The following is a 20,210-nucleotide window of genomic DNA, read 5'->3' as shown; positions in this document are numbered from 1 at the left end:
GGACCGAGTTCCAGCTCGGTCGGACCGAGTTCCAGTTCGGTCGGACCGAGTTCAAAAAAAAAAAAAAAAAAAAAAAAATGAATTTTTACTTTGAAATTTTATCTGTAAAATTTCCCTACTTGAAAAATATTCTCAAGTTTATTTTATATTTTTTTTATATTACTTTTGGTGAAATTAAATTAATAAAATTTTTGTTATTGCTTTGAGAAACCATAAATTTATATGGGCAACAAAAACAAGAAAAAGTAAAAAATTAAATAAAAAAATGTTTTAGGTTCCTACCCATCCTCAAAATGATTCGCGCTCCACCACCAACTTTAAATTTTCCCTCCATATAAATTTATTAATTAAGCGTCTCCAATTATTTAGTCATAAAAATACATATACAAAGAAGTAAAAAAATTGTGGTTTTGCATTTTTTTTGTCGTGTCCAGATTTCCTTTTTAAACGTAATTTGATTCGATAACTGTTTACTGCACAAGAAGCTAAGAGTTAAAAAAAATAAACTTTCAGTAGGACCGAATTTCAGTTCGGTCGGACCGAGTTCCAGCTCGGTCGGACCGTGTTCCAGCTCGGTCGGACCGAGTTCCAGCTCGGTCGGACCGAGTTCCAGCTCGGTCGGACCGAGTTCCAGCTCGGTCGGACCGAGTTCCAGCTCGGTCGGACCGAGTTCCAGCTCGGTCGGACCGAGTTAAAAAAAAAAAAAAAAAAAAAAATTTCCTTGAAATTTTATGTGTAAAATTTTCCTACTTGAAAAATATTTTCAAGTTAATTTTATAATTATTTTTAGTGAAATTAAATTAATAACATTTTTGTTATTGCTTTGAGAAACCATAAATATATATGGGCAACAAAAACAAGAGAACGTAAAAAATTAAATAAAAAAATGTTTTAGATTTCTACCCATCCTCAAAATGATTCGCGCTCCACCACCAACTTTAAAGTATTCAAGTATTCAAGTATTCAATATGTTTTATTTTGTTAAGCATTGCTACAAGTAACAAAAACTTTTTAAAATAAGTCAGAGTACAGTACATTATTCAAACGATAAAACTCGTTCAGGTCATAAAATTGATGTTCTTGTACAAAAGATTTAACTTTCTTTACAAGGACCTCGTCACTTTCGAGGATCTTCAATGTTACAGGTAAGGCATTAAATATTCTTGGTATCATAAACTCGGGATTTTCAACAGATTTTTTTAGCTTAATTTCCTTCACAATCAGATCATTATCACAAATGTTTGCTTGATTATATCGAGTTACCCTCCTCATATCTTCGTTATCACTATATTTCTGAAATAGCCTGCGGTTTTGCACTAGAAATTTAATACACTCGAGAATGTACAGAGAAGGCACAGTCATAATATTATACTTAGAGAATAATGGTTTACATGTGTCCAGCGCTTCATTTGATCGCCAATATCGGACGCCAGCCATAGCTCTCAGGGCTCTTTTTTGTGCTCGAAATACTTTTATAAGATGACAAGAACCTCCCCAGATCACAATACTATACATTAAATGACTCTGTACATGAGCAAAGTATATCAGTTTAAGAATATCGTCTGACACTTTATATTTTAACCTAGTAAATATATGGGAGACACCTCTAAGTTTGTTAACAACCCTATCGCAGTGATCACTCCAATTTAAGGTATCATTTATTTCTACTCCTAAGAGTCTGCCGGTCTTTGAGATTTCTATAACTTGGTCTTGAATATTAATAACAGGTTGGACTATATTTTTCGTTTGACTTGTGTGAATCTGCAATATTTTGGTTTTTTTGGAATTGATTCTTAGAAAATTGTCGTTAGCAAAGCTGGTAAAACTATCGTTTACTGCCACTGTTTTTGTGTTTACTTCAGAAAATGATCCTCCCTTAACAATCGCCGTAGAATCATCTGCAAAGAGGATCAGAAGGGCCAAAAAAACAGCGAGAGGAATATCATTTAAGTACATAGAGAAACCAATTGGCCCGAGAACTGTACCTTGGGGCACACCCATATTACTTTCTAACACATCTGAGTTTATATACTCTTCATATCTATCACAACCAAGATTTTTGAGCTGTACAAATTGTTTCCTATTGGTCAAAAAGCAATTGAGCCACGAGAGCAAGTTATTATGTAGGCCGTATTGTTTTAGCTTATGCACGAGCAGAGGTGGATACAGAGTTCCAAACGCGTTTGAGAAGTCGTACAGAATTACATTTACTTTCTCTCTTGCTTCAACCGATTCATATAATGAGGTCACATAGCTATAGAGCGCAGTTACAGTATTTTTTCCTCTCCTGAAACCGTGTTGCTCGGGAATTAAGATATTGTTGACATTCAGGTGACTTTCAAGTCTGTGCAAGAAGGATTTTTCGTAAACTTTAGATATTGCCGATGTAATTGAAATTGGTCTATAATTAGCTGGGTCTTCCTTATCGCCTTTTTTAAATAACGGAGTAATTTTAGCTAGTTTCATATTGTCGGGAAATCTCCCTTCCAGGAAGGACTGGTTTATCAGATAGGTGAGTGGAACTGTAATAAGCATAGATATCTTTTTCAAGACAGTAGTTGAGATTCCGTCCCAACCAAACGATTTTTTAGATGGAAGATTGTTGATGATACTATACACTTCAAATTCATCCATTAACTCAAGACCTTGTGCCATACAGTAAGCTTCATCCGGTAATTTTGAGCAATTATTTAAATTAATACTGTTAGTGTCGGGTTCAGGCTCAACAAATTTACTGTTCAAACAATTAGCAATATTTAATTTGATTGTTTCACTAGCACCATCTACAGTTAACTTTTCAATGAATTCTGCATTTTTGTTTTTTCCACATTGAGTATTAATTAATTTCCATGCTGCGCTAGATTTGTTTGTTGCCTTTAATATTTTATTGCCATTTACTAATTTTATTTCCTTTTGGATGTTATCTATAACTTCCTTCTTAATACGTTTTAATTTTTGCTTCATATCAGTTTTAAGATTTTGATCCATGTTAGCTTTTATTTCTTTGCTAAGTTCAATCATCTGCTTTTGTAAATTTTTTGTTTCTTGTGATAAATTAATTTTCCCAGTTTGATTAGCCCTTAGTGTAATACGTTTTTTTGGAAAAGAGATCTCAAAGTATCTTACGAGTATGTTCATAAAGGCCTCGCTTTTACTATCAATTGAGCAAACCTTAAAGACTTGATCCCAGCTTTCAAGTTCAAGCAAGGAATTAAATTTTTGATAATTTTCATCAGTATAACATCTAACATATTTAAACGTATCTTTAAGTTTTTCGACTGGCAGTGCAATCGACGCATACACTGCGCAGTGATCAGAAAAAGTCATTGGAATTATTTTAAAAGTGCTTTCCAAATTAAAATTAGTATATACATGGTCAAGAAGTGTACCCCCATTTACATTTGCCCTAGTTACTTTTTTTTCATTCAACAGGTGCAGGTTGTGAAAATTAGTAATCTCTTTTAATTTAGTGCTGTTTTGATCATCACAGAGAAGATCAATATTGAAGTCCCCAGCTAGAATTACGTGACCACTAAATCTGGATTGCATGAGTACATTGTCTAAATGTTCTAAAAATTCAGGAACTATTGCATTTGCTCTTGGATTACTTGGGCGATAAACACCAATAACATAAATATTTTCAGACCCGACAGATATTTTACTTGCGCAGAATTCAAAAAACATTTCCCTAGAAAACATTTTAACTATTTTAGTTGAGCCTTTCATAAGTTTATTTTTTAGGATTAGAACCCCACCTCTTTCATATTTCTTTTTACTTCTTCCAAAATAGGCTAACAACTCAAATCCCTCCAGATAAAAAGTTTTTACCTCATGTGAATCTAACCAATGTTCTGTAATAATAATTATATCTGGACGTTCTTTTAAGCCATGTATAAAACTAGTAAATTCAGTATATTTGTCGGGTGTCTTTAGGCCTCGAACATTTAAGTTTAGTAATTTTAAGTTATTTAAGCGACTTTGTAACGGGACTTTACAATTGAGTTTTTTGAGTGTCTTCTATAATTAATCGACGTGGATTTAGAGGGTGATGGTGCGGCGATCTTCGGGGATGTATCCGATGGGGCGGGCTGCCTACTCAGGTGGCGCACGGCCGAAGGGCCGGCCTCCTTTCTTGGCAGCGATCGCCTGATGTTTACCGGAACTGTCCCACGTAGCCCGACCGAGACTTGCTCGGCCAGCGCGTCGATGCTGCGCCTCATGCCGGACAACTCTTTGGCCAGGTCCGCTGTGCTGCAGGGCGCATCAGGAGCCACGGTGGGGGCGGAGTAGGTCTGTGGTGAGGCTGAGGGCTCGAACGAAGCGAGGGGTGAGACTTTGGGTAAGTCCGAAACACCGATTGTTACCTTAGCATTGGGAGTTTGCCGGGGGGGTCGGTGATCGGAATCAAGTGGGGGCAGCTGGTGCAGGCTACCCCCACCGGCAAAATTTTCCCGAAGATTCTCGGCCTCGCTTCCTCCTTTCAGGTCAGCAAAGAATTTCGTCAGGCTGGTATACTCCTTCTTGCCCTCGCCTCCAGAAGAGTTGGCTTCCAGACTAGAAATAATTTCCTCCTCAGGGTAGGTTGACTGAATCAAAGTTATTTCACCTTTATTAGCAGGTGATGAGGTGGGGCTGGACGCACGGGAGGGCACCCCAGCTTTTTTACAGGTCTCCGGTGTGCGCCCAGCTTGTCCACCTGTACCTGCTGTAACCTTGGCAGCTTCTGATGGGGCACCGCCAGGCCCGGGGGGAGCCGCGCCAGTCTCTATAGTTTGCTCCTTCATCTGTCCCGTTGTCACCGCTTTCGGCTCCGTCGTCCGCGGGGGTTTTGGCAGAGAGGAAAATTCGGGTTTAGTGAGGTCAGTAAGAATTTTATTTTTTACTAACCTCGTGCCACTCCTGGCCCTTGCATCTTTTCCTCTCCCTCTTCCTCCTCGTTGATGGGCATCGGTCATCCGGGACGAGTGTCCAGTGCGCATTTGCTGCTGTCTCTCAATGTCGGCGGTCAGCCTCTGCATTCCATTGACCTTTGGGCTTCGCTGGTGTGCTGGCTGCTTGTTCTTCGGGGAATTTCTTCCAAATGAATCTGCGGATACGTCCGGACAGGTTTTTTCAGCTGCTGCTTGTACGGGAGTCGAGGCCGCGACGTCCCTGTACGAGCGGCGCTTCATCTCATTGACTGGACGCTCAGACGGGTGGACAAAGATGAGAACGTCAGTATCGACTCCGGCGAAGGCCTCTTCGATGACCGAACGGACCCACGGCCATGGTTGTCGGTCCAGTCCGGCCCCGATGCGCGGCATGGCAAGCGTTGGCACTCCAAGCGAGGAACAGAGCTGAGCCAGCTCTCGGACGGCGGAGACAAAGTCATCAGGGCGAGGTAAGCAGTACGCTGAGCGCGGCTTGGTCACTAGGTAGAAAACGAATTTCAGCTGCTCTTCCGAGATAGGCAGAGAGGCGACCTGACCAGGCCGGCGGCCGAGAGATTTCAGGTAACTCACGTTTCCGTACTTCTCCTTTATTGGCACTGCGATGCCGGCTCCCATCAGAAAATCGGCACCAACGCAGTGAGCCAGTGAGGCGTCGGCTGGAGCGTCCTCAAAAAGGTCGCCGTCGATTTCGTACACTCTCGCAGGACGCGTGGGCGGCGGTAGAGATTTAGGGCTTTCAGGTACGTTTTGAAGGCTTGCCTTTATTACCGCAAGTTCGACGAGGACAGACTGTAGTGTTTGGTAGATCCATTCGCCTCGGTGACAGCATGGCGTTTCTAATGGCGTTCTGTGCCCAGCCCTCCCAAACGCTGGTCGTCGTGGAATTTGAGCTTGCATCTTGGAAAGTCGGATATCACATCGGCTGCCCACAGACACACACCCGCACTGAACCTTCACGAGCTCTCAGACACCAAAAACGGGCAGACTCAGTTTCAAAATCGCAGCGAAAACTCAAAATTCCGGGACCAAAAGCAGTGTTTACAAGTTCATAGGGGGGCGTGCCTAAATTTTCCCTACATATAAATTTATTAATTAAGCGTCTCCAATTATTTAGTCATAAAAATAGATTTACAAAGAAGTAAAAAAATTGTGGTTTTGCATTTTTTTTTTTTGTCGTGTCCAGATTTCCTTTTTAAACGTTATTTGATTCGATAACTGTTTACTGCACAAGAAGCTAAGAGTTAAAAAAAAATAAACTTTCAGTCGGACCGAATTTCAGTTCGGTCGGACCGAGTTCCAGCTCGGTCGGACCGTGTTCCAGCTCGGTCGGACCGAGTTCCAGCTCGGTCGGAACGAGTTCCAGCTCGGTCGGACCGAGTTCCAGCTCAGTCGGACCGAGTTCCAGCTCGGTCGGACCGAGTTCCAGCTCGGTCGGACCGAGTTCCAGCTCGGTCGGACCCAGTTTCAGCTCGGCCGCTTCAAGCTTATAAATAGCGCATTTTGTAGAATTCACGACTCTCTCGTAAGGTCTGCGCTTCACGCGCAGACCTAGAGCATTTAGTAAAATTCACGACTCTACCATAAGGTCTGCGCTTCACGCGCAGACCTAGAGCATTTTGCAGAATTCACGACTGTCTCATAAAGTTTGCGGACCCAGTTCCAGCTCGGTCGGACCGAGTTCCAGCTCGGTCGGACCGAGTTCCAGCTCGGTTGGACCGAGTTCCAGCTTGGTCGGACCCAGTTTCAGCTCGGCCGCTTCAAGCTTATAAATAGCGCATTTTGTAGAATTCACGACTCTCTCGTAAGGTCTGCGCTTCACGCGCAGACCTAGAGCATTTAGTATAATTCACGACTCTACCATAAGGTCTGCGCTTCACGCGCAGACCTAGATCATTTAGTGAAATTCGCGACTCTTCCATAAGGTCTGCGCTTCACGCGCAGACCTAGAGCATTTAGTAAAATTCACGTCTCTACCATAAGGTCTGCGCTTCACGCGCAGACCTAGAGCATTTAGTGAAATTCTCGACTCTACCATAAGGTCTGCGCTTCACGCGCAGACCTAGAGCATTTTGCGGAATTCACGACTGTCTCATAAAGTTTGCGGACCGAGTTCCAGCTCGGTCGGACCGAGTTCCATCTCGGTTGGACCGAGTTCAAAAAAAAAAAAAAAAAAAATCAATTTTTACTTTGAAATTTTATCTGTTAAATTTCCCTACTTGAAAAATATTCTCAAGTTAATTTTATATTTATTTTTGGTGAAATTAAATTAATAAAATTTTTGTTATTGCTTTGAGAAACCATAAATATATATGGGCAACAAAAACAAGAGAACGTAAAAAATTAAATAAAAAAATGTTTTAGATTTCTACCCGTCCTCAAAATGATTCGCTCTCCACCACCAACTTTAAATTTTCCCTCCATATAAATTTATTAATTAAGCGTCTCCAATTATTTAGTCATTAAAATACATATACAAAGAAGTAAAAAAATTGTGGTTTTGCATTTTTTTTTTTCGTGTCCAGATTTCCTTTTTAAACGTAATTTGATTCGATAACTGTTAACTGCACAAGAAGCTAAGAGTTAAAAAAAAATAAACTTTCAGTCGGACCGATTTTCAGTTCGGTCGGACCGAGTTCCAGCTCGGTCGGACCGAGTTCCAGCTCGGTCGGACCGAGTTCCAGCTCGGTCGGACCCAGTTTCAGCTCGGCCGCTTCAAGCTTATAAATAGCGCATTTTGTAGAATTCACGACTCTCTCGTAAGGTCTGCGCTTCACGCGCAGACCTAGAGCATTTAGTAAACTTCACGACTCTACCATAAGGTCTGCGCTTCACGCGCAGACCTAGAGCATTTAGTGAAATTCACGACTCTACCATAAGGTCTGCGCTTCACGCGCAGACCTAGAGCATTTAGTAAAATTCACGACTCTACCATAAGGTCTGCGCTTCACGCGCAGACCTAGAGCATTTAGTGAAATTCTCGACTCTACCATAAGGTCTGCGCTTCATGCGCAGACCTAGTGCATTTAGTGATATTCTCGACTCTACCATTAGGTCTGCGCTTCACGCGCAGACCTAGAGCATTTAGTGAAATTCTCGACTCTACCATAAGGTCTGCGCTTCACGCGCAGACCTAGAGCATTTAGTAAAATTCACGACTCTACCGTAAGGTCTGCGCTTCACGCGCAGACCTAGAGCATTTTGCAGAATTCACGACTGTCTCATAAAGTTTGCGGACCGAGTTCCAGCTCGGTCGGACCGAGTTCCAGCTCGGTCGGACCGAGTTCCAGCTCGGTCGGACCGAGTTCCAGCTCGGTCGGACCGAGTTCCAGCTCGGTCGGACCGAGTTCCAGCTCGGTCGGACCGAGTTCCAGCTCGGTCGGACCGAGTTCCAGCTCGGTCGGACCCAGTTTCAGCTCGGCCGCTTCAAGCTTATAAATAGCGCATTTTGTAGAATTCACGACTCTCTCGTAAGGTCTGCGCTTCACGCGCAGACCTAGAGCATTTAGTGAAATTCACGACTCTACCATAAGGTCTGCGCTTCACGCGCAGACCTAGAGCATTTAGTGAAATTCTTACTCTACCATAAGGTCTGCGCTTCACGCGCAGACCTAGTGCATTTAGTGAGATTCTCGACTCTACCATTAGGTCTGCGCTTCACGCGCAGACCTAGAGCATTTAGTGAAATTCTCGACTCTACCATAAGGTCTGCGCTTCACGCGCAGACCTAGAGCATTTAGTGAAATTCACGACTCTACCATAAGGTCTGCGCTTCACGCGCAGACCTAGAGCATTTAGTAAAATTCACGACTCTACCATAAGGTCTGCGCTTCACGCGCAGACCTAGAGCATTTTGCAGAATTCACGACTGTCTCATAAAGTTTGCGGACCGAGTTCCAGCTCGGTCGAACCGAGTTCAAAAAAAAAAAAAAAAAATCAATTTTTACTTTGAAATTTTATCTGTTAAATTTCCCTACTTAAAAAAATATTCTCAAGTTAATTTTATATTTATTTTTAGTGAATTTAAATTAATAAAATTTTTGTTATTGCTTTGAGAAACCATAAATATATATGGGCAACAAAATGTTTTAGATTTCTACCCATCCTCAAAATGATTCGCGCTCCACCACCAACTTTCAATTTTCCCTCCATATAAATTTATTAATTAAGCGTCTCCAATTATTTAGTCATAAAAATACATATACAAAGAAGTAAAAAATTTGTAGTTTTGCATTTTTTTTTGTCGTGTCTAGATTTCCTTTTTAAACGTAATTTGATTCGTTAACTGTTTACTGCACAAGAAGCTAAGAGTTAAAAAAAAATAAACTTTCAGTCGGACCGAATTTCAGCTCGGTCGCTTCACGCGCAGACGCAGGCCTAGCGCATTTTGTAGAATTCACGACGCTCTCATAAGGTCTGCGCTTCACGCGCAGACCTAGAGCATTTACAAAAAGCTCGTCATCTTCTGTCAATAGACCACGATTTTTTAATTATCGACTGCCAGGACAAATCACTCTAAAAATTATATTACGACTATTCTCAAGGCCTATTTAAATATATTCCTTGCAATCCTGGCAGTCGATAATTACATAATCATCGTCTATTTGTTGTTTTTGTGAATTTCACGAGTCCTCCATAAGGTCTGCGCTTCATACGTAGACCTAGAGCATAGCTGTTTTTTTCAACATAGCTCATTTGAAATTGGAAAAAAAGAGTATCAAAACTTAAATTTCATTTAAAAGAAAACGCTTTTAATTCCAAAACTTTTAATCTATTCGCAACATGATTACTTTTTGATCAAATTAAAAAATAGAATCGATTCTACTTTTCCGTAATCTATTATAAGCTTGTATTATATCAAACATTTATGTTGTTCAATTATTTGTTTACAGTTAACATTTTATGTTAATAAGAATCATTATTTACCTGAAACAACTTGTCTTCTGGGCTGATCGAAAAACTCGATGTCGTGCTGGGTTTCAAGTGACGAAGGCCCCACTGAGCTCGTCGGAAGGACCGACTGCGCCGAATGATGCCGCAGGGCCGCCATGTGCGTGATTCTTCGAGCGGTCAAAAGTCGCCGCTCAAGATGATTCCTCAACTCTTGATAATCGTCGTCTATCAAGTTCCTGTTGTGCTTGTAGTGGAACTGGATGAAGAATTGAAAATTTAATTTGAAAATGAGGATTAGATTAACGTATCTTATCAAAAATAATAAACCAGTCTAATTAAAATACATTTAAAACAATTATTTGATGAAAATTTTCTTAAACATGCCCAGTATATTTTATTGATTTTCTTTAGTTTGATTTTTTTTTCAAAAAAAAAAAGTATTTATAATTAATCGCAAAAAAAAAAACATTTTTAGATCGCAATCGCCAAATTTGAGATCGTGTCCATCCATGGTGTTGTTCAGTTATTGTGATCAACTATTATTAAAATGGGAAGAATTCTGTATGCAAAAATTGCCAATACAATTAAATATTCAAAATTTGATATAACCTCACAAGAATAATTCCTTATTCTAGCATTTCCTAACTTTCAATATTTAAAATAGCATATTCTTTGAAGTAAATGTTCTTAATTTGGCTTTTTATTAATTTTTTTTGTAAATCAAAAAGTTTCACTTACTCTCTGATAGGGCGTGTTTCTGAGGGCCTTTCTCAGGGTGAGGTTGGAGGAGGTGAGTTCTCCCTCAGTCAGGGTGCGGGACCTGCCCCTGGTTGGTGGTGCGCTGGAGGAGGGCGACATGACCATGGTGCCTCTGCGTCGCAACTCGACGCCAGGGAAGAGGTCGGAAACCCTGAAGTAAGATCCGGGCGGCGGCAGTCCCATCAGGGCAGCCTTGTGCGGGTCCAGAGATTCGCGCGAGTCGTAGCCTCCGTAGTAATTTTGGTCCTCCACCAAGGTCACAGGACCGTACAAGTGAGCAAAGTGCTCCCTAATTAAATATTTAAATTTACTATCTCAAAAAAAATATACTTTCATATCTTTACGTCAGGGTCAGTTTTTCAAACATTCTGGTCAGGTCGTTTTCAGCGTCAGGATTCATGAAAATTCGCTTCAAGTACTTATCGTCTAGGTACTCCAGTTTCCTCTGTGAATGAAATATAAATTAGAAAAAGATATATCCCGTGAAAGTTTATTTTATATCAGGAAGGAATATTTTCAAAAAATTTATCTTAAAATAAATAGAGCTACTTGATATAAAGCTAGGGTAATTTTTTGGGAATTTTGTATAAAATGAAAATTTCTGTTTTTTGACTTGATGGATTGGAAGCGTGAAATTATTTTAATTCTTGTTCATCGCTCACTCTGATGTAATAGTCGCCCCTGGCGCCAGCAATCTCTTCGATCCCGGCCATCAACATGCTAATCACCTGCAATTCAGTGCGAATCTCGCATTTCCGGAATCAATAAATATTTTCAACTCTTACATGGTCGGACACTTCCTCGTGCAGAGTCTTGTGTCCAGCTTGCGACCTCTCAATGTGCAGAAAATCAACAAGTGTTTTTATCGTGCTGCCCTGTGAAATGAATCTTCGTGAGAAAAAACAAGGTTTTTTCCCCCCAAATGAAAATAAATATATGAATGGGGTTTGGTAAAATCAACTGAGAATTGGAAGGACCAGAAAATTTAGTGAGCAAAATTTAAAAAATTTGTGGCTTTATGGACCTTTAATAAAAATAATTGTCTTCCGGACCTTTCTAATGATAAATTTATACTCTTCTGACAATTTTGTTTATTTTATTCAAATTTTTATTGATTCTCCTTCTCTATTAAAATCAATAAGGAAGGTCGTCTCGAAAAAGTTAAGCACGAAAAATCATAGCTATGCAGATAGTCGGGCACGCACGTCGTGCCGGTTGCATAACAACTCACCTGAATGAAAACGGTGAAGAGGATGACGACGAGGGTGGCCGTGATGAAGAGCTGGCGCGGAGGGACCAGCGCTCCGTCCAGCATCACGACCAGTGAAAAGCCGACCGCCCCTCGCAGGCCTCCGTAGGCCATGATGAACTGCTCCTGCATCTCGATTTGCCGCACGCTCATCAAATTGTTCAACGCGGTGAGCAGGAACACGCCTTAAGAAGAAAATGCTAATTTAACGACTCACGTGTGTGCCGATTCGACCCCTTCTTACCAACAAATCTGCATATCAGGCAGAGCAACAGGGTCCAGAGAACGAAGCCCGTGTGCCAAACGTGCTTGTCGCTGACCAAGACCATTCCCAAAAATAGGAAAATGATTGCATCACTGGTGGAACTGTAATTGCACGCCATGGTTTGGTCGATTTTTTATAGGAAAGAAAAGTTATTTTTGGCGTACCTGAGCATTTTCGTGAAGTATTTCACGGTGGTGTAGGATTTGTGTGATATGTTCTTAAACGCGTAGTGAGCTTGGACTAAACCACAGCCTATGATACTGTCAAGGGAGAAATTAAAAATTAATTTTTTATCGGAAAAAAAGGAAAATTTAAGGCCTTCTCCAGTCATGAATTTTACTCTTCATTTCAAAATGAGACAAAGTTCCTATATTTAAATCGAAATCGCTATCGAAAAATTCGCACTCCTAAGGGTTTAAGTTGGGGTTTTCCACCAAAATTTAGATACTTTTTTGGGGGAAAAGATGAACTTTTTTTAAAATCCCTGTTTCAACATTTAAGAGTGCGAACTATTAGATCGCGATTTTTGTCATTTTGTCTTTTTTTACAAAAACAAAATAGAGAACTTTTAATTGAATAAAATACCATCAATATAAAAAAAAATCAGAATTATTATTCAAAATTGAATATTTTTCTTTACCTTATGATGCCAGAAAAGTGGAACAACTCTGCGCTTAGGTATGACAAGTAGGCCATTCCCAAAACTGCCAAAGGTTCCACAACTTGAACAAAACGTCAAACAACCTTGTCATCTCTCGTCTGATTGACACAAATTTGAATAATCACCTCTGACGTCCTGCGTCGTTTTGGTAATGAGAGCGGTTAGCAGGCCGCCGATGATTCCGACGAAAAGGCCGCCGCAGCTCACCGTGAAAAACGAGAGAATCGCGAGCGCGTATTGCTCGCCGTGGATCGTCGTCATTTCCGTGAAAGCGACCATCGTGGTGTAGAGAACGACGGTCACGGCGTCTGGACAAAATTTAAGGTTACTTTAATAAAATCCTTTTAAAATAAGCTAAACTGTACGCGCAATTAATTAAATTTGTCTTGAATTGTAAAAAATATTATTTTTTTTCAAACTCCAGTTTCAGATTTTTTCAAGCTGGTCTTTGAGTAATTTAATTAAATTTTTGTCCCTTGATAGGTTTCAAGTAAAAAACCAAATGACAAATTTCTTCAATATCAAATTTTAACAATTCAATGCTGCAATCTGGTCTTATTTAGAATTTATTTTTTCACGTGGTTTTAGAAATTCATTAATTTGGTGGGGTTTTTTTTTCAATTTTGAATGCATGGTAAAATTATTTTTAAATTCAAGAGAAATTAATTAAGTCACTTGAAATTTTTAAGCGTACAAAATTTGTAAAAAAATTTACCATTTAAAAGCGATTCTCCGAAAACCAGAAAATAAAGATCTTTGTTGACTCCGACCTCTTGAAAAATGGCCAAAACGGCCACCGGGTCGACGGCCGAAATGAGGGCTGAAAAAACGAGGCTGTCCAGCAGCGTCAGTGAATAGGAAGACGTGGCGAATCCGCCGAAATCTCGCAGCGAGCCCATGATACCCATCTTGTAAATTCCAAACAAAAGTGCTCCTGAATAATAAAAATGTAATGTTTTTGAATGAATTTTTTTTATATCATTCAGTACCGATCGCAAATGTGTTGAAAAGGGTGCCCTGCAGAAAACATGAAAATTATTATTCCTTTTCGACTGATTACTTTTTCATCGGCCTCACCACAACGGCGTACAGCAAAATAGTGGTCAGGTTGTCCGCAAACGCTCGGTCGTACAGCGAATACGCCGATTCCAGAATGACCCTGTGTAGTCAAAGTGAGTAAACAGCATTAGTGACCTGTCAACGTGCGTAAAATAATGACCACGCGTATTGATTATCCGCGCGCCGCACACATTAATTTTTCAGCAAGGCGAATCTTAATAATGTTTGTCGGTAATTTACCTTACGGAAACAAGGTCAGTAATCTAGGAATAAATAACTACCCTCCGAGAAAAATACCTTATTTACGCGACAAATCGGTAAAGAAAAAAACATTTATTGAAGAAAGAGGGTCGTCGTTGAATAATTTGGAATCATTCGTGTTTTAATAAAATATTTGTCTGGATTGGAGCGCGTGGCACGGCCAGTATAGAACAAGGTTGTGAACTTTAATTAAACGCGGCATTAATAGAAAAATAAATCTTATTTAACTTTTTCTTCAATTTCATTGGTAATGCAACTTTCAAAATATCTGACATCCTGATTGATATTTTCAAAATGATTTGACACAATTTGACAGAGTTATAAATTTTCAGTAATCTATAGGAGGCCGTAAATGCTCGGAAAATTTTGTCTTTTTCAAGTCTCGTCAGTTTTTGTTTAAAAAGAAAGTCTTTAAAGCGTTTGAAATGCTACAGAAAGGTCTCCAGGACCCTGTTAAATTAAATTTTTCATGTGTTAAATTTTTTTTTTTACTTTTTACTAAACCAAAATAAAAATTAAATTTATATTCTGTATTTATTTGAACCTTATGATATTTCATTAAAATCAGTAAACTTATAATTTTCTGAAACAAAATTTTTATTTAATCATTTGTAGATTAAATTTACTTACGGAGGAAGGAGCACGAGGAAAAACAGTCTTGGCGTGAACATTGGCATGATGAAGGGTTGCTGGTTGACAGAGGATGACTCGTGCATCGGCGTCGGATTCACCTTCGGGTGGTCGTCGAGGATCTTGTCCGTGGCCATCGCCGCAGCCTCTGGCCCCTGCACACCCGCAGCACTGCGCAAAACACACACTTATTTTTTGAACCGGCACGAGAGCGAGTTTATTTATCAGTTGAACGGGCGGTGCAGCATGACATGCGATGCGGAGAACTAAAGCGAAATTTACAAACGCGGAAATGATTTCTCCGATAGGGCCGAAGATCGAGAGCAAGAAGTAAATATATAAAGCGACACTTACTACAAAACACCGCCAACTGCGACTCCCATTATAATCATCAAACTGAAATTCAAGAACGTTCTTATTATTTATGTAAGGAAATATTTAAAAATCTGCTCTTACCATGATTCCGGTATTCGTGATGATAAAAAGTGTACGTGATGGAAAGCTGAAAATTTTTTGTATTAAAATTTTTTTTAAGGAACGTTCAAAAGGTAATAAAAGTTTTACATTAAATTTCCGTTTTTAAATAAGAAATCAACCAAATGTATCAATTTTGATCACAAGGGAGAATGCAAACCAAAATACTAATTTTGAAATCCATCACGTTCATTTCAATCAAAGTGTTAACAAAAATAAGCACAAAATTAGTTTATTTGTTACATTTGATTCAGATCATTGATTATTTTTTGATTACTTTGGAGATTCTTTGAAAATAGATCATTTTTCGAATTGCTGCTTCTTTATATCTTAATGTCCACAGTTGCATACTGATTTTGAGGTCGAAATTCTCTAATAAATTTTATGTTTTATGAAGGTTTTCTCATGTTTATTACGTTCTTAATTTAGTTTATTATAAATCGTAATAAATGCTGATGAATATTAATTTAGTTATTCTAGTTTTGCTCTTGTAAAAATTTTATTTGCTTTAAAATCCGTATAATTTTACTCGCAATCATTATTCATTCATCTTTTTGTTATTGATCGCGCTCGTTTGAAATATACATTTTAAAAAATGTAAAAAGAGGCAATTTTAATGGACACTCACCAACTTTTGCGAGACCCGTGATGAGGACGAAGGCCGTGAAGGTGAAAAACACGCCGATCTCGTCCCACCGCCAACTGGCCACGTGGATTCCTCCCGAGTGCTGCTGCTGCTGCTCATGGTTTGCTGATGTAACGCTGAGATGGTGTTTCAGGTCAAAGGTGTCATTTGGCCTGAAAAGGTCTTGCGAGGCCGTTTCCTGGACCGAGACGGCCAAAATCAGCAAAAGCGCGGCGCCTGTGGGAAGGAGCATTCCTCCCACCCTAAAAACAAAAGCATTTTGCCGTGAAAAAAAATTGGTTAAAATTTAATTTCTCCAGCGCAATAATAAACCAGCACAACAAGAAATTTGAATTATTGTGTTCAAATGAAAAAAATAGGTGACAATCTTTTATCTACAGGGAAATATTTCAATCTACTTTTGAAAATTTGAAGCTAAAAAATGTGAAAATAAAAATAATAATATGATATTATTAAATGAAATTTATTTAAACTAAACATGTAATTTTATTTTATAATATTAAACGTGTCAGATAATTTCACAAATTGTTTTTAAATTAAATTTTTACTTTAAGGGTGAATTGTAATATTAAAGATATTGATCCATGTTTTTTGTCATTGCAAAAGTTTTTTTTTGTACTTTTTTAAAGCTGCAATGTATTTTTTGTTAAAAATTCATCATTAATAAATAATTTTATTATATGAACTGTTTTATATTGTTAAAATACAATTGAAAAAGGTGCATAAGTAAAATTTGGGAATTCAACGGCTTATTTGTCACCTTAGGAGGCGTCGAAGAAGCGGCGGAGGCAGCGACGAGACATGGTGGTGTGTGCGACCTGGGCCAAGTCTCACGTGTGTCTGACCACCACCTATTATGACTTGACCACCGGCCCTCGCAATCAATACCCACCCGAAGGGGGAAATATAAAATAATAAAAAGCTGCGCGCGTTAAGAACCGTCCAGCAGCAGGTCTATTTATTTCCTATTGGGGTCAGCCGGCGCGCATAAGTTAAGGAAACGAATTTTACGATTGTCTTTTCTCTCGGGCGAATAATGCATGTGAGATTAGCCTTTTTATCGAGGCTCGTCCCTCTTAAATATTAAATCATCCCCGGCGGTGTTGGGCTCGGAAAGCGCGCCTTGTTTTCGGGCCGCTCCCTCCGTTTCATTTCCACGGAAGGGCAGCATTGATTTTGTAGGCGTCGCTCATCAATATTTAATCAGCCAGGGGGGCCGCTTGGATTTTCGATCATTATCATACAATTTTACAGAACTTGCCATCCTCTGCTCAAGGTCACGGCCAAAATCGATGACACGTGAGAAACATTCAAAAATAAAATCAATTAAATTGATTGTTTTCCTAACTCGGTCATAATTTATTAATTATTATTATTATTATTGTAACTTGATCTTTCATTACATATTTGCTTTTCTCAAAAATTTAGATTTCATGAATTTTAATTTTTCATTTCGTGTGGTTGAAATAAAAAAATGGAACACTTTAAACTCATAGAAGTTTTTGGCTTTTGAATGTAAAAGGTCCTTCTCAAATTAGTAAAATTGAAACCAACGAGCCGTCCTTGCGTTTCTTTCCACTCCGGCCTCCGACCTAAAAACTGTTCTGAGAACTCCTACTTTGCCACGAAAGGCACATTTCCCAATAACACTTGCTTCTATAAGAATATATGAAAAACTAATCATCATCATAGATGATGGATGGACAAAAAAATTATATCTTTCAAAACAGAAAATGGGAAGTCGCTTGCTATATATATTTTTTCACTTCCTATCTTCCAACTCATGATTCATTTGAAGAAAGGTGTTGCTCACACTTGGCGCTCATTTGGTATGTGACTGAGAAAATACAGTGACTATAAGTACATAATATAAATCAGACATTTCACTTGTTTTGTATCGTCGACTGCAAAATATTGAAAATTGCACGTGGGAATATGTAAAAAATAAACATATAATAATTCAATTTCGCCCTCTTTAATAGATATTTTACTTAATTTTTTATCCAATTGTAATTGGGGTGAAATTCATCAAACTTAATTACCATTGTGACTATATCAAAAAGCGTTGAGAAAAAATACAAAAAGTTTTAATTATTAATCAAATGACGTGTTTTCAATAGTTTTTTTTTATTACAATCATTTTGAAACAAATACTAATTTGTTAAGCTTTAAATAGGATTAACAAAAATAATTGGCGTACCTATCAATCATCTCACTTCACTGACCTTCCATTATTGAATTTTAGGCCGAAATGCTCATACACTTGACTCATTTGATCTTATCTATGAGAGAGTGAGCAGGAAAATAAATTAAAGTAAAATTAATTTGCTTATGGCCCTTGAAAATTGCCGTGTTTTTTATGTTAGTCTCTAATTTAAAATATTTGAATTCGGCGGAATAATTTTTAAAGACCAGCAAAAACAACATAATTATGTTAGGATGATGTCAAAAGACACAGCATGGCTATAAAGTTAAAATGTGAAATTGTCTGCTGCGCGCCTCGCGAGATAAAAAGCAGCTCATTTCAAAATTGTGCAAATAAGCGTCTGGCTCACGTGTCTTGTGCAAAAAAAACGACGCACCTAAATCCTAAACGGATTAGTCTATCGTTGAGTGGCTCAATGACGGTTGATTGAGTAAAATGAAAATTTTAATCTAATTATATTTTCTCAATTTTCTGCTTCTATATAGATATAATATATTTCCACTTATACTATTTAGTTTAAATGTAACAAAAAAATCAAAATTACAGTTCTATAGCTAAGGTTTTTAAAAATCAGCGCAAACCTGACTTCGGATTCAAATTAGCAATAGAAATTTGAGGTGTATAGTTTATTTATGTAAAATTATAAAAAAAAATGTAAATTTAAAAAAAAAAATGAGTGAAGGAAGTTGGCACTCAAAACAATGAAAAAAAAAAACAAAAAACAAACAGCTCCATTCCATTTTTTTCCATCATTTTGTCACAGTCTAGTCTGTAATCCTATTTATAGAGTACAAAAAAAAACACGCGTAAAAATTGAAAAAATTAATAAATAAATAAATGAATAAAATGTGTGGTTTTTTTTGCAAGTTTTTTGAAATTACTAAATAAAACAATGAATTTTGAATTCTTAGAAACTTTAAAAGGATGTGCCAGAAACAAACAAACTACTTTTTTTTTCAAAAAAGAAACTTATGAACCAATATTACAATTGAAAATAGTATAATTATGGTATTGGTTTGAGTGCTGAGTGATGTGTTGCGTGCCAAAAAGTTTGCGTATATCTGACACTTCCGGCGCTAAATACGAGAAGAGATTTTCATCACGCAGTGGGGGTTAAATCGAAGGGGTTGAGGTGAACTTACATATTTGATAGCGTTATTTATGACCTGAATCTATCGCGTGACACATTCTCGGAGGGCCGATCCGCCGCAGGAATCACTTTCGTCCTCGCCACTCATGCCGAGACACTCGAAAATGCACGCGTGAATAATTCAAGAAATCAAAGACGGCGCACAACAGATTTACGCCGCGCAAATCTCGACCGCTGTTAATTATTTTAATTGAAGAACTGTGAGCGCTGTGGAAAGCGCGTCTTGCCAGCAAGTCTAAAACGAGCGCGCACCGTCCTATATAAATGCTCTCTATTATGCACTCGGACGCTTTCAGACGCTCGTGGCGCTGACAACTTAAAAATTGTTTGCACTGCTCGTATGTTCCCGTCTCAATTGTTGCACCAAAGGCCACCGATAGTTCACGTGCAATCAATCAACCCTCTGTACTCTCGGTACGTGACATACTGAGTGAGACTCAAAAGCGAGACGCAGACACACAATTTATTTCAATTTATCCTCACCAAGATAGTTATTTTTTGACCATCTCTGTATACATTTCAAGTTTGAATTAAAAGAGAATGGAAAATGGTTAGTAAAGAGAGAATGCTTTGTTGTGCACTGATGAGGAGCACGACGAGTAAATATTTGCCACATACGAGTAGCTCAAGTCGATAGCAGCGATTTCCTCTTTCGAGTCATTTGTGTTTTTGTTAACAAAAATTGTTCACGATGAAAAAGTAAAATAAAAAGGCTAAAACTCGAATAAAGATTTTGATAACTCATATCATAAAGGTAGAAACTGCTTCTCTTCGATTCAGGTATAGGGAAAGGGTTGGTAGGTACTTATCGGTTATGATCTTTGATATAGATTTATGAAATATTGATTAAATGCCTTTGTCACACCTTCCTGAAATTATGCAAGATAGCAATCTATATAAACAATAAGTTTTCAATTTTCATGAGCCTGCATAACAAATTATTTAGTGTGTCATATTCCCCCCCCCCACTTTTTCTGAAATTTTAAAATCATCGGCCAAAAATTTTTTTAAATTATTAAAAAAAGAAAT

At 38.5% G+C, this 20,210-nt stretch overlaps 1 protein-coding gene and 1 long non-coding RNA gene across 4 annotated transcripts in view; one reads left to right on the top strand and one right to left on the bottom strand.

Moving 5' to 3' along the window:
• The window catches only part of LOC132194972 (uncharacterized), a 92,784-nt gene extending 77,206 nt beyond the window's left edge, over positions 1–15,578 (top strand). Inside the window, exon 3 of the long non-coding RNA XR_009441594.1 lies at positions 14,691–15,578. This is a non-coding gene — a long non-coding RNA (uncharacterized LOC132194972). The remainder of the gene's footprint in view (positions 1–14,690) is intronic.
• The window catches only part of LOC132194966 (sodium/hydrogen exchanger 2-like), a 36,488-nt gene that overhangs the window by 16,069 nt on the left and 209 nt on the right, over positions 1–20,210 (bottom strand). For 2 of the 3 annotated variants that reach the window (XM_059616599.1, XM_059616601.1), the window contains exons 2-18: positions 15,808–16,067; positions 15,162–15,207; positions 15,060–15,101; positions 14,706–14,876; positions 13,833–13,914; positions 13,745–13,772; positions 13,471–13,689; positions 12,881–13,063; positions 12,735–12,816; positions 12,259–12,354; positions 12,074–12,195; positions 11,812–12,014; positions 11,366–11,455; positions 11,243–11,308; positions 10,925–11,025; positions 10,560–10,869; positions 9,855–10,077 (exon numbers count right to left, since the gene is read on the bottom strand). In XM_059616599.1, the coding sequence (XP_059472582.1) occupies positions 9,855–10,077; positions 10,560–10,869; positions 10,925–11,025; positions 11,243–11,308; positions 11,366–11,455; positions 11,812–12,014; positions 12,074–12,195; positions 12,259–12,354; positions 12,735–12,816; positions 12,881–13,063; positions 13,471–13,689; positions 13,745–13,772; positions 13,833–13,914; positions 14,706–14,876; positions 15,060–15,101; positions 15,162–15,207; positions 15,808–16,067 (2,324 nt within the window). Of the gene's footprint in view, positions 1–9,854; positions 10,078–10,559; positions 10,870–10,924; positions 11,026–11,242; positions 11,309–11,365; positions 11,456–11,811; positions 12,015–12,073; positions 12,196–12,258; positions 12,355–12,734; positions 12,817–12,880; positions 13,064–13,470; positions 13,690–13,744; positions 13,773–13,832; positions 13,915–14,705; positions 14,877–15,059; positions 15,102–15,161; positions 15,208–15,807; positions 16,068–19,173; positions 20,198–20,210 lie in introns of those variants that run through there. The other variant, XM_059616600.1, reaches the window with a different exon arrangement.

This window comes from Neocloeon triangulifer, unplaced genomic scaffold (assembly GCF_031216515.1).
Source record: "Neocloeon triangulifer isolate White Clay Creek 2 clone unplaced genomic scaffold, ASM3121651v1 ptg000008l, whole genome shotgun sequence".
Taxonomy (NCBI): domain Eukaryota; kingdom Metazoa; phylum Arthropoda; class Insecta; order Ephemeroptera; family Baetidae; genus Neocloeon; species Neocloeon triangulifer.
This window is presented reverse-complemented; position numbering and strand designations above follow the sequence as displayed.